The 13,281-nt window shown below is 42.1% G+C and overlaps 1 protein-coding gene across 1 annotated transcript; it reads right to left on the minus strand.

The window, feature by feature from the left end:
• Positions 1-552: 552 nt before the first annotated feature.
• LOC103396984 (rabphilin-3A-like) lies at positions 553-12,051 on the minus strand. The gene is made up of 17 exons (XM_025052880.1): positions 11,978-12,051; positions 11,239-11,250; positions 10,588-10,713; positions 10,341-10,470; positions 10,134-10,217; positions 8,984-9,152; positions 6,946-7,131; positions 6,485-6,658; positions 5,480-5,559; positions 5,254-5,328; positions 2,622-2,731; positions 2,359-2,485; positions 2,225-2,275; positions 1,786-1,940; positions 1,620-1,701; positions 975-1,071; positions 553-882 (listed from the first exon to the last, which is right to left on the minus strand). The coding sequence occupies exons 1-17, from the start codon at positions 12,049-12,051 to the stop codon at positions 752-754; spliced, it is 1,863 nt and encodes a 620-aa protein (XP_024908648.1). The 3' UTR covers positions 553-751.
• Between the last annotated feature and the right edge of the window lie 1,230 nt (positions 12,052-13,281).

A 13,281-nucleotide genomic window follows, 5' to 3' on the forward strand; every position in this document is an offset into this window, starting at 1 on the left:
ACCCTAACTAGGATTCGAACTTGCCCGGGAGGTGAACCTTGAGGTTCCAGGCCAATGACAGAGACATTACCTCTGGGCTAAAGTGCCACACACATAACAGGCTGAATTTAAAATGACTGTGACCAAAGTGAACACGTATACTTACAGAGCAGCCGTCCTTTGATAAAAGAATGGCTCATACATATGTCATTGACAAACCTCCAAGATTATAAATGAAACAAATGAATCAGGCCAAAATTATTTACGTACTTAACTAAACTCAAGTTCTTCTCTTGAGGTCCCCTGAAGGATGCCGATATCAAAAAGCAAAAACAAAAGCGTCTAGAGTTTTTTTGCATCCTTATAAGAACCAATACAGTTCTGTGCTTCTAGTTATTCTCCTGGATACCTGACACTATTAACGCATACTTGTCTGGTTATTAACTCTATAAATAAGTCAAATGTCAGTTTACAGCAACCCACTTTTAGAAGTTCCCTAAGAAGAGCATTAGTGGTAAACAGTGAAATGAGACTGAGCCTTACTGTAGCAAAGACAGAGGGTGATGTGTTGATAAAAAGTTTGGGTTAAAGATGTGAGGCATGAGCAGTTGCTGTTTGACCTCCAGGCACAGAACCTGTACATGAACTCCACCGAGTGAGAAAGAAAAGAGGATAGGAAGGAGGAAAGGAAAAAGAATTGCTCTAGGAGACAAACTGATACTAAGACGTGAGGACAGATTTTCATGCTGTAGTGGGCGTGGCCTAATTATAGCTAATCACTGGCATGGTGGTTCTCGTTCAACAGAGTGTGCCAACGCTCAATCTTCTTGTCCTTGTTCTTCAAACACTCGTACCAGTGTTTCAGCTGCTCTCCTTTGGCAGTGATTCCCAGCTGACAGCCACCTGTAGAACAACCACAGAAGAAGAAAGAACAAAGACCTGAGAAGACATGTTTTCATGTGAAGCAGAGCAGTGACTGATGATGCTGTGATTACCAATGTAGTCATTGGATTTCCCAATGTCATAATCCCACACAGTGATGTCCAAAGTCTTCTTGGCCAGTTCGCTGTGTTTGATGTCGTAGGCAAATTCCTAGAGTTAAAAGGAGTATTTCTTTTAAACCTTTAACCTTTTTTTAAACAAACTCTACACCAGTACTTCTCAAATAATGAGGCGGGCCAGGGAGGGGTGGGAGGCACTGCTGTAATGCTTAAATGATAAAGAAGCCTCCAGTGACTAGGTGGCAGCACCTTATACAGTGGTTTGTACAGATAAGAAAATACATATTATCAGGTTCTCAGTAGTATTTCACTTTGGGGCAGGGGCGTTAAAACATTTCTGTCCCATGTGGGGGCGTGACAGAAAATAATTGAGAACCACTGCTTAACAGGATTTTCCTTCCAAAATAATAAAAATATTTATGTGAAAGCTGTTGGGTTTTTGTACTGTAGAAACAACAGTGTGAACAGTGTAACCTGACATGCTGTAGCTACTAGATTGCTTTGTGCTTTGCTTGTTTTTCTTGTTCTTTTTTGCCTTTGATCTAAACACTGGAAATGACGCTGGCTTTGAAAACAGTATTCAGACAAACAGTATTTTTGTCTGTAACATCAAGTTCATCTGAACATAGTCCTACAAACCTCGTTGTACTCTGGATTTAAAGTCCTCTTCTTGATTTGAGTTTTGCACTTGCCCTTTTTACCCATGTCAGGTTTCAGACATCTGGAGATTACAACAAACAGGCAGAGTTTGACTGAGTGTGCTTGACTAAAAGCTGAATGTCTTCTCTTTCAGTGCTTTACCTACATTTTCACATAGGGATCAGAGTAGCCGTTAGCGTCCATAGCAGCCAGATGAACGCAGCGAACGACCCCAACGATCAAGTGGTTCTGCTGGGTGCTGTACATGAGCGAGATCAGGATCCGACCTCGTTCTTCTACAGCTCCACCATCTTTCCCCGTCTGAGACACAGCAGAGGACAACTGTCAAGCTTATTAGGACAACATAAAAATGTCTAGGGTTGCAACCATACACTTAAGTGTCACAGTTCTATATAGAACCCGGTTTGATAAAGAACACAATGTAACCCCTTGTTCCACAATAGCATTACTTGTATCAGTGTGCATTGCTCAATCATTACAAGTCATCAAATCAAATATATGACTTGGATCCATTCGTGGTATTTTTATAACATGAACAAGAATTTGCCATATTCGGACAAGCCTGGAAAAAACGGTGAAATCACCTCATCTTCGTAGAGGGAGATGCCTCTGGCTGCACCAACTGTTCTCTTTGTCTGAGAAGACTGAGTAGAGATTAGAGAAGCCGAATAAGATTTAGAAGATCCAGATGAGGACATATGAACAAACACCAACTCACAAGAACGACTCTCTCCAGACAAATGTTAAAATTCTTCTTTTGGTTCATCTTCAGTTTCTTCAGTGCCACTCGTGTTTCACCGATGAACTCATTGTGTCCAAACTTGTCTTCATCACAGACTGATAGTCTGAAGGACAGATTAAAAAAAAATTCCATGATTGGACTGAAACACTGTGAACACCTTTACACAGGTCAGATGAGGACAGTTCAGGTGCTAAACATAAAAACCGCAGAAGATCAGCAAGTGTCAGTGAAGTTCCTACCTGAGGGTTTTACGCTGCATGTCCTCGTCTGTAAGACCGTGGTAGGTCAGGGTCTCGTTCCATGCGGGGTTAAGAGTGTTTCTCAGGGTCTTTGTGCGAAGTTTGTTGGCCTGTTTGTTGAAGATCATATCAAGACAAATACATGAAGATGGTTGATGGTACCAGTGGACATTATTTCAATGTTTTTCCTAACAGAGATTAAACTTGGATGGGTAATCAGTGCTTAGGAATTTCTGACTTCAGACACCGTCATCCCATGTAAACCCATAATCATATGCACTTCACACAAGTGTCAGTGCTGATACAAATCAGAGACTGGATGGAGGTTTACCAGGTACTAGCTGCAGCTGTTGCTAACAATAAAACCTTAATTTGCGTAGTACACATGTCAAACGCAAGGCCTGGGGGCCAAATGCAGCCTGCCAAAGCATTTATATAGGGCTCGCGGGAGCTTAAAAAAGCATTAAAAAAGTCCATCCAGGAGAGTTTCTTAACCTGATAAATTATGTTTTTTATTACACAGCAATGACCAATATTTGTAACCTGAATAAATAATAATCAAATGCAAAAACATTAATTAATACGTTATGAAGTAGTAACATCTATAAAGTCTTCCATTTACAATTGGCCCTTTAAGGGGAACTGTATTGCTGATGTGGCCCCCCGGTGAAATAAGTTTGACACCCCTGGTGTAGTATAAACAACTGCATGGCAACTAAAGTCAAAGTCAGCTTTATTGTCAATTTCTTCACATGTACTAGACATACAAAGGAATTGAAAATTAGTTTCTCACTGTCCCATGTGTAGACAAGACAGGATAAAACATTAAGATGCAAAACTAAACACTAATGTATAGTACAATGCAGTCAAGTGTGATTAGCAGCAAAAAAAGTTATAAAAGCAGTCCAGTGCTGTGGGTGAGTCTGGTGGTGCGGGAACAGAGGCTCCTGTACCTCCTCCCAGAGGGCAGGGGGCTGAACACTGTGTGCGGAGTGGCTTAGATCACTCACAATTGTGATTGCTTTTCGGGTGAGGCGGGTGGTGTATATGTCTTGCAGGGAGGGGAGTGGTGCACCAATGATCTTTCTAGCTGTGTTCACTATGTGCTGCAGGACTCTCCTGTTGTAGTCAGTGCAGCTTCCGCCCCACGCAGTGATACAGCTGGAAAGGATGCTTTCAGTGGTTCCTCTGTACAGTAGAATGTGGTCATGATGGGTGGCGAAGCACTTGCCCGTTTGAGTTTGTGCAGGAGAGTAGAGGCGCTGCTGGGCTTTCTTTGCTAGTGATGCCGTGTTGGTGATCCAGGTGAGGTCCTCACTGATGTGCACCCCCAGGAATTTAGTGCTGCTCACTCTCTCCACAGCAGGACCATCGATGGTCAGTGGCGGGGGTGTTGGGTGTGGCCTCTCTGGAAGTTGACAACAATCTCCTTGGTCTTGGTCTTTGTACCACATGGTCAGAAGATCTACCTCTTTCCTGTAGTAAGTCTCGTCACCCTTGGTGATGAGACCCACCAGAGTTGTGTCGCAAACTTCACAAGGTGGTTGGTGCTGTAGGTTGTTGTGCAGTCGTGTTTAAGTAGGATGAAGAGTAGAAGACTGAGCATGCAGCCTTGGGGAGTCCCTGTTCTCAGAGTGATGGTGCTCGAGGTGTTGTTGCCGACACGTACTGCTTGTGGTCTCTGGATAAGGAAGTCTAGCAGCCAGTTGCAGAGGGAGGTGCGGAGACCCAGCTTGTCCAATTTGCAGATGAGTTGTTGTGGTATTATGGTGTTGAATGCTGAACTGTAGTCTATGAACAGCATTCTCACATATGAGTCTTTTTTGTCCAGGTGGGTGAGGGCTGGGTGGAGGGCAGAGCAGATCGCATCGTCTGTGGAACGGTTGGCCCGGTATGCGAACTGGAAGGGTTCCAGGGTGGTGGGGAGAATGGATTTGATGTGTCACACGACTAGCCATTCACTTCATGATGATGGGCGTCAGTTCCACTGGGCGGTAGTCGTTGAAGCAGGTTGGGGATGATGTCTCTGGCACAGGAATGATGGTGGTGACTTTGAAGCATGATGGGACAATGGCTTGCTCCAAAGAGGTGTTAAAGATGTCTGTAAAGACATTCTTTAGCTCCTCGGCGCAGTCCTTCAGCACACAACCTGGGATGTTGTCTGGACCTGCTGCTTTACGTGGGTTGATGGTGGTGAGTGCTCTCTTCACGCTGGAGGCACATGGTCTGGTCATGGGGAGGGGGTGGGGTTTTCTGTGGGTGAGTGTTGTTTTGTGCTTCAAAGCATGCAAAGAAGCTCTGTGGCATGACTAATTAAACCAAAGGATTTGATATTTAAAATTACTTTGAAAAAAATATGTATTTGTTTTAAATCAATATAAAATGCATTAAAAATATTGAAGCTATTGAGTCATCTATATAACAGAGTTAGAGATCACATCCAGCTTTAACTTCAATGACCATTAAAAGTGGTACTCATCTAAACCACAAGGTGTCAGGTGTGAGCTTCCACAAAGCCAACATAGCAGCCTTCCTGATCACCAGCCTTCCTGCTCTGCTCAGCTTGATGTGGTTTTAAATCTTTAATAAGAGGTAAAAGCATGATGGAGTGAAGGTGTGTCACATGATGTACCTTACTGGCCCTAGGCAGCAGATGGAGCTTCACATAAGGATCTGCAAGTCCGTTAGAGTCCATGGGCTTCAGACCCTGAAGAGAAACCGGTAATACGTTACATCACAACGTAAGGACAACAGACAGTTGATCTGAAGATCCAGTCCGTTGGTTTTTACCACCCAGACACTTTACTACGTACTACAATACCTTTACTGTCAGGATACTAGAGTGGACACCACAGTACCTTTCCTCTTAGGATATTACAGTGAAGACTGTTGCTTTCCTGTTCATATAGCAGACTAAACTCCAGAGAACCCAGAGTGGCTGAAAGAAACACAGAACAGACATTATTATTACTTTTTTCCGGATGGATTTAAAGGAATGAATAGAGGAAATCAAAGAGGAATTAGAGGCTGGTCATTAATTTGACCTCAGATCACTGAGACAAGGACCTTTGTATTTATGGGTCAGAGATGCCGTGTCCATGTTGTTCAGCATGAATCCTTGACTATATAACAGGTCAACAGAAAATTTGTGGACCACCATACAAACATACAGGACCATAGTTTATTTTAATTGTTTGGGGCTAGATTTTACCTATGTATTACATACAGTTAACATTATATTTGACTACATCTTCAATCATTTCTCAATGCTATTGATTGTATATCTTAGCCATTTTATTTTGCTATGTTTGGGTTTGCTACAAGCTATTGATTTTTTGCTAGTGATTTTCTGACTTGTGATGCATTAAAAGCATCAGTTTTAATTGCATTGGTTATTTTGGTAAAAACATTTGTTATGAATTAAATGAATGTGTTAAAATGCAGCAGATTTGCAACATAGTGAACACTGTTGAGCTTTTATACTTAAAAAATTGCACACGCCATCTAGTACATCCATCCATCCATTTTCATCTGCTTATCCGTTAACGGGTCACAGGGGCAGCAGTCACCACCCAAATCACACTGCACCGTACCAATCCCTACAAACCTTCCTGCAGGTGGTGAGTCCACTGGAAGGTACCAACCACCCTAACCGGGACTCGAACTTGCCCAGGAGGTGAACCCTGGACTTCCACACCAATGACAGAGACATTGCCTCTGGGCCAAAGCGCCACCCATCCAGTACAATGTACCGAAAACTATTTAAAATATGTTTTTAATGAGAACACAAGCTATAAGTAAACCCCATCTAGAAACAGTCACGTGAGAGGATAAGAACATTCAGCAGATGTTGATTCACTCACTGGCTTCATCAGAGTCATAATCGTTGGCCTCCTCATCCTCCTCAGCTGAGAGAGGCTGCTGCTGAACAAGAACAGTGTTTCCGCGGGCAGCAGGTTGCCTCCTTTCCTCCCTCACTGCAGGAGGTGCTCTCTGCTCCACAGAGGCTGCTGCAGAGGAGAATGAGCCTCCATCTCCTGCCATTGAACCTAAGAAATACAGAGACAGAATGTGAAAGGTATACATATGGAGTGAACACCAAACACTCTGGACTCCCTCTCTCACTGTGACCATTTCTGTTCACTGTCTATTTGTTTATAAAGTATTTACTGGTACTAAACCTCAGGTCTAAATGCATGAGAGTGTATTACAGAATTATTTAAGTTGTGTTGTCATCTCTACCTGCCAATGGCAGCAATGAAAACCTAATATGTATCTGACCTTTAAGACACAGGAAAAGATTTACATCTTGGCATCAGCTCACCCTGCTGGCCCACTGAGGCTGCTTCTGGAGGCTGAGGTCTGGAGCTCGGAACAGGAACCATCTTCTTCATCACCAATGGACTCTCCTGCTCTACCTCCTGAGGACAAGCCCCACCAGTGGCCATTGGGACAGTGGATGGTTTAGGGGGCACAGGTGGGTAACCAGAATGGCTCTGTGGCTTAGGAGCTGAAGAAAGACATAACATGGTAAACGTCTATTCACATATCAAGTCAATATAAAGTCAGGCAAGTACTTTTGTGATCTGATAAGTAACTTGAGTATTTCATCAGTATACAGTTCATAATGTAATCTTCGCCTCTTTTGATCAAGAAAAAGATAATCTGGCATTTTTACATAAGCAACAAGCACAGAGGTCAAATGGACACATTCAAATACACAGCAAAGCTGGAGTTAGAATGTCACTGCACTGACTAAATACCCAAAATACACTAAACTAACACAATTGCACCCTCTGGTAAAAACGTAATTTAAAATTCAGGTTGATGGAAATTTAGACAACAAACACCAAATTATTTACAGGTTTAAAATGTTTCCTAAACAGACTTGTGTGCGAACCAAATTTAATTAAACGTAGGTTGTTCAAACCCTGGTTTTATCCTGGCTGGAATTAAAGGCCTACTTGTTTAGGGTGAGTCCCTTCTTAGATCATCTTAGAGATAATTATATATAAAACATTATATTATAAACTGTTACACTGTCATAAATGCCATACAGCATACTGTAACAGTAGTCCAGGAGACATTCAATGTCATGTTTCCAATACAGGCACTGCGTTATAACACTAAATAAAATAAGTTAAGGATTTTGATTTTTCAAATCTGAGACTTTGGTTTGCAGCCAGAATGCAGTTTTTAATTCCAGAACAGTCAGCTCTTGGTTCGTTTGCAAAGCACAACCCCACCCACATAAACCTGATGCAGAGATCAGTGGGAAGGACTGAGGGTAATCCCCTCTGTCTTGCCATTTTCACTATAGTTTATAGTTGGTTATAGTTTAGAAGTAGTTTAAAGTTGAAATATTCAATCAATGAATCAAATCAAACTTTTATCCTTTGCTGTCATGTTATCATGTAACTGCATGTACACAGGCAGACTTGGGGCTCAGTCCCCCCTCTACATGTTACTGATGCTGCTACGTTGGATCATCATTTTCAAAACCTGTGATAAAATGTAGAGTTTGATAAATTTGTATATTATTGTCTTCTTATGTGACGATAATCAACCAATCAAACTGTGGATTAAGGCGATCAGCCCAAAGGCACAAAGAGAAAAGGAAGAGAAGTAATTTCCATTGTGTGGTCAGAAATAAAAGTGAATGCCTAAAACAGGGCTGTCGAACCAGAATGGAATTAAAACTAACAATTTTTTTAAAACTGACATACAGTAAAACCTCTTGTAATGAGAGCTACCACAAGGAAAAGCACAGATCAACTTAAATCAGCAGTGACGGAACAGAAAAGAACACATTTCTGACACAATAACGTTGATCCAAACCCATGATCCATGAAAACATTTGGTTACTGCAGAGGTTCTCAAAGTGGGGGGCGTGTCCCCTATGAGGGGGCACAGTGCTATTGCAGGGAGGGAGCAGGTGGAATGAATAAATGAAATGGAAAAGCAGCATATTGGCCAATGCTTTAAATGTTCAACAAGAGACTGGCAAAAAAAATTCAATGATAACACACATTAGAATATAAATATTGTAACCCAAATAATAAAGGTACAAGCAGTTTTCATGGCTACTAAGAAAAAATAGGTTATTAGATACATTATACCTTCTCACAATTTAGTGCACTGTTACAAAATGCTGAAAGATCCTGCATATGGACTCAAAATGTTGGCAAACTAGATCTAATAATTAACTCATATCCATAACTCAGTCCAAGAACATTGAAGGTCCATTTAATGTCAGTGCAAACAGTAAAGATAACTTTAATAAACAGTAAACTCTGGTAGGACTTCTGTTACGATGACTATGTTGCAGAGATTTGCGAAGAGATTGTGTTGCTACAATCTACCTGCAGGTAGCACTTGGGTCACTGCTGCTCTGGGCTCAGGGTTGGGGGGCCCTTGTGGCTTTGGGGACTCCTGGACTCTGGTCTCTTTTTGTTTCGATAATGGTATGGGTGATGGCAAGTAGTGTTTAGGAAAACCTTTGAAGAACCAGGCACCAGACCTTTTCCAAACCTAAAAAACAGAACAAAAACTGTCCTAACAATAATTGATCAACCACAGGACCTGTCCCTAAAATCCAGACATGTCAAATACAGTGTATGTTTCTTACAGGGATCTTACATTTTCCTGTTATAGTATCGTGAACTTCAACATGAACCTCTCAATTTGCCTTTACCTATCTAACTTTAGCTAGGTTATAATTGAAAACTGTGTCTCATCGGTAAGAGGTGTTAGATTTCAGTGGTTTTCACATTTGGTTGGGTCTGCAGCAGGAAGCTGCTGAGACACCAAAAGGCTTTCCTGAGCACACACAGTCACATAGCCCCACACATTCAAAGAGAATTTCCCCAAATTCTCTTCACACCAACTTTCTAAAATACCTCTACTCCCTGGGAACAATGGGAGATCTCCCAATCTACCTTCTCACAGGAAACCCCAGAGCCATCCATTCCTTTTGATCTACATGACCACCTGTGGTTGACTGGACTTTATGGCTCCGTCCACTTCCCTTGTGATTACCCCCCACTCAGCAACAAAAGGGTCTTCCAACACTGCTGAATCATGGAACAGCAGTGCCACATAGTGGCGACTGCAGGCATCACACGATACAAGAACAATAATATGATCGGCCACAAGAGGCTTAGCCTCTCTCTTCCATTGGCCTACAAGATTTAAACACACACCTGGGAAGTCGAAAACCACTCCCCCCACACAGGTATATACTGTAAGCGTAAACAACTAATGATACTTTAGAAGTTATTCTTGAGAGGATTTGCGTATTAACAAGTGTTGTACGAGATTTCCTTGAATACTTCTCCAGTCGTTTATTTTGCTTTATTGTTGGACCTGTTTGTTTGACGTTTTGCTATTAAAATGAATCGACCATCTACCGGCTGCTTCCATTCCTTGCCTGAAGACACCTTGCACAGCAAGAATATTTTGACTGGTACTGTGATCCGGATAGCAAGAATCTTTCAGAGGTGAAGCTCTTACCTCCCTCTGTTCTCGGCAGATCTTACAGAGCCACACAGCATGTGGCCGACTGCCACACTGTGTACCGCACTGACTGCACATGCTCTGCACAGGAGACAGGAGAAAGAAAAGGTTTGAATTTTTTTTTTTTTAAAGCAAGCAACATAAATACATGAGCATTGTTTTGGAATGGGAAATGAATCAACGGATGTATTTGAAACCACCAACCTTTTTACAGTCCTCACACACTACAGCACTAATGCCATGTAAATTGAGCTGCTCCCCACAAAGCAGACAGCGGGACACTCCATCTCCGCACGCTGTCTTCTTCATGTCATCCAGATGGTTTATTAAACGCCTGCAGCAGAATCACCAGCACATGGTTGAAGTGTTATTCCAAAATAATTACCTGTGTTTTTCTCACGTCTAAATGACATCAGGTGAGTTTTTTCATTGAAGAAATTCATCCTTGTACCCGATTCTCTCCTGTTCCATGGCCTCCATCTTCTCAGCCCGGGCGATCACACTGTTTATTATCTCCTTCTCTTCATCTGTCAGTTCAGGACCAGAACCAGGGCCGGACTGTGTGGTCCAGTTACTCCTATCAAGCCACACATTTCCATTACAAAATATACAACAATGTTGTTGTTGTTGTTCTTGTATTTGTTGTTGATGGAAAATGAGGATTCCGCTAATACTTCATGTTGTACTTGGTCAACTCTTGAAGGTATTTTCATTTATTTGACTGAAGACAGCATAAAAAAATAGCCAAAAGTTAGCAGCCGTAGGAAAGAAATAGAATATATAGGACAACTTCAGATATAATAATATATGAATATATTTATATATCAATACATTTAATAGAGCTAGTCCTCACTCAACGAGGGAGTTACATTCCGAAGATGAGGGCCAGCTGTATATCAATATTTAAAGGAATTTAGTTGAGTTACCCAAAACTCGAAATGTAATTCCACTCTGAATAAATAAATAGCACACAGTCCAGAGGCTGGACTGTGAAAATGTCTAGTCGAAATGAAGAGTGTTGATGTACAGCGTCATTATACAACAAAGCAAACACAAAACACACAAACCAGTCACATGGAAAACACAGGATTAAAAAACTTACTGTTCTTTTTCACTGGAGTCAAACATCACATGTTAGAGATTTGGATGGGAAGCAGAAGAGGAAGACATGTTAGTATTCATCTTACCCTAACATGTGGCTACAGACAGAAGAAGAAACATTTCCCACCAGGGTGGAACTTCACGCAAGTTGAAGTGAATACTTAAAAATGGGGGAGGGAGGGGGCTGCAGCATTGACTGCAGCATATTGTCCAATTCTGTAAATGTTTAACAGGAGACTGGCATCTGGCAAAAATGATTGGTTGAAGGCGGTGTAAAAATTAATATCTGAAAAATAATATTCTAAAGGAGGCCGCTATTTTTATTTCTCGCTGTTGTTTTTGCTGTCGTCCGTTCAATCTGCTCAGAGCAGCATTAGTAACAACGCACATGGCACCCCTGCGCCTCCCCACACACAAATTCTGACACAAAAACTGATCAAAGTTGGCAATGCTAGCATAAAATTAACAGGTTTAGGGTGTATAAAAAGAGTTACATTTAAAATGTGTGAAATAAACAAGTCTGAAAATATGTGTCCTGTTGGATGGAGGGTGCAAAACATTTCTTTTGAACCAAAGGAGGGGCAGCAGAGAACCACTGTCCTAAGTTCATAGTTTCTGCAGTCAAACACACCCACTTACATAGACCACAAAGTGTTGATTCCTGATGTGAAAACTCATACTGGTACTTTCTCCAAAAGTAAAGCCCCTGTGCCCCATAAAGAAGTGACAGTCACACTTACCCAGAAGGCATGTTTCTCTGCTTGTCATTAGACATCCAGCGGTCAGAGCTGCTGCTCATTACTGTGTCTGTCATTCTGCAGAGAGGGAACAAAAACAAACTTTTATTCAGGATACAGTCTTAATCTTCTTCTTTTCCTTTCGGCTTGTCCCTTTTTCAGGAGTTGCCACAGCGAATCATTGTTTTCCATCTCTCCCTGTTCTCTGCATCTTCTACTCTGACTCCAACTATCTGCATGTCCTCCCTCAATGCATCCATAAATCTCCTCTTTGGCCTTCCTCTTTTTCTCCTACCTGATAGCTCCACCTCTAGCATTCTTCTACCAATGTATCCACTGTCCCTCCTCTGCACATGCCCAAACCATCTCAATCTGGCTTCTCTCGCTTTTTCTCCAAGCCTTCCTGTCTATGTTGTCCCTCTAATGACCTCATTCCTGATCCTGTCCATTCTTGTCACTCCTAAAGAGTTAGCATCCTTAACTCTGCCACCTCCAGCTCCACCTCCTGTCTTCTGCCTATTGCTAGTGTCTCTAAACCATACATAATGGCTGGTCTCATCACCGTCCTGTAAACCTTTCCCTTCACCTTAGCTGACAATCTTCTATCACAGATCACTCCTGACACTTTTCTCCAGCTGTTCCATCCTGCCTGCACTCTATTCTTCAACTCTCTTCCGCAGTATCCACTGCTCTGAACAGTTGATCCTAAGTACTTAAACTCCTGCACCTTCACCACCTCTGCTCCTTGTAACCTCACCATTTCACTGTTCCCCCTTTCTGTCTTGCAACGACTGACCTTCATTCCTTTTCTCTCTAGTGCAAACCTCCACCTCTCTAGGTTCTCTTCTAGCTGCTGCCTACTCTCACTACAGATCATAATGTCATCTGCAAACAACATAGTCCATGGGGACTCCTGTCTGACTTCATCTGTCAATCTGTCCATCACCACAGCAAACAAGAAAGGGCTCAGGGCCGATCCATGATATAGTCCCACCTCCACCTTGAAGTCTTCTGTCCTTCCAACAGCACACCTCACCACTGTGTTACTATTCTCACACGTCCTGTACCAATCTAACATACTTCTCTGCCACTCTTGACTTCCTCATACAAAACCACAATTCCTCCCTTGGCACTCATATGCCTTTTCTAAATCTACAAATACACAATGCAGCTCCTTCTGACCTTCTCTGTACTTCTCCATCAGCATCCTCAAGGCAAATATTGCATCTGTGGTACTCTTCCTAGGCATGAAACCATACTGTTGTTCACAAATCTCCACTTCCTGCCTCAACCTAGCTTCAACTACT

This window comes from Cynoglossus semilaevis, chromosome W, assembly GCF_000523025.1.
Source record: "Cynoglossus semilaevis isolate Cse_v1.0 chromosome W, Cse_v1.0, whole genome shotgun sequence".
NCBI classification, from domain to species: Eukaryota; Metazoa; Chordata; class Actinopteri; order Pleuronectiformes; family Cynoglossidae; genus Cynoglossus; species Cynoglossus semilaevis.

Excerpts from the sequence above, each read along its gene's own strand:
- LOC103396984 (XM_025052880.1), bottom strand. The coding sequence starts at position 12,051 with ATGACAGACACAGTAATGAGCAGCAGCTCTGACCGCTGGATGTCTAAT. Across the intron at positions 7,132-8,983 it reads GACCCAAGTGCTACCTGCAG|CTCCTAAGCCACAGAGCCAT; the intron begins GTAGATTGTAGC and ends GTCTTTCTTCAG. Across the intron at positions 2,276-2,358 it reads GTCTGGAGAGAGTCGTTCTT|ACAAAGAGAACAGTTGGTGC; the intron begins GTGAGTTGGTGT and ends CAGTCTTCTCAG.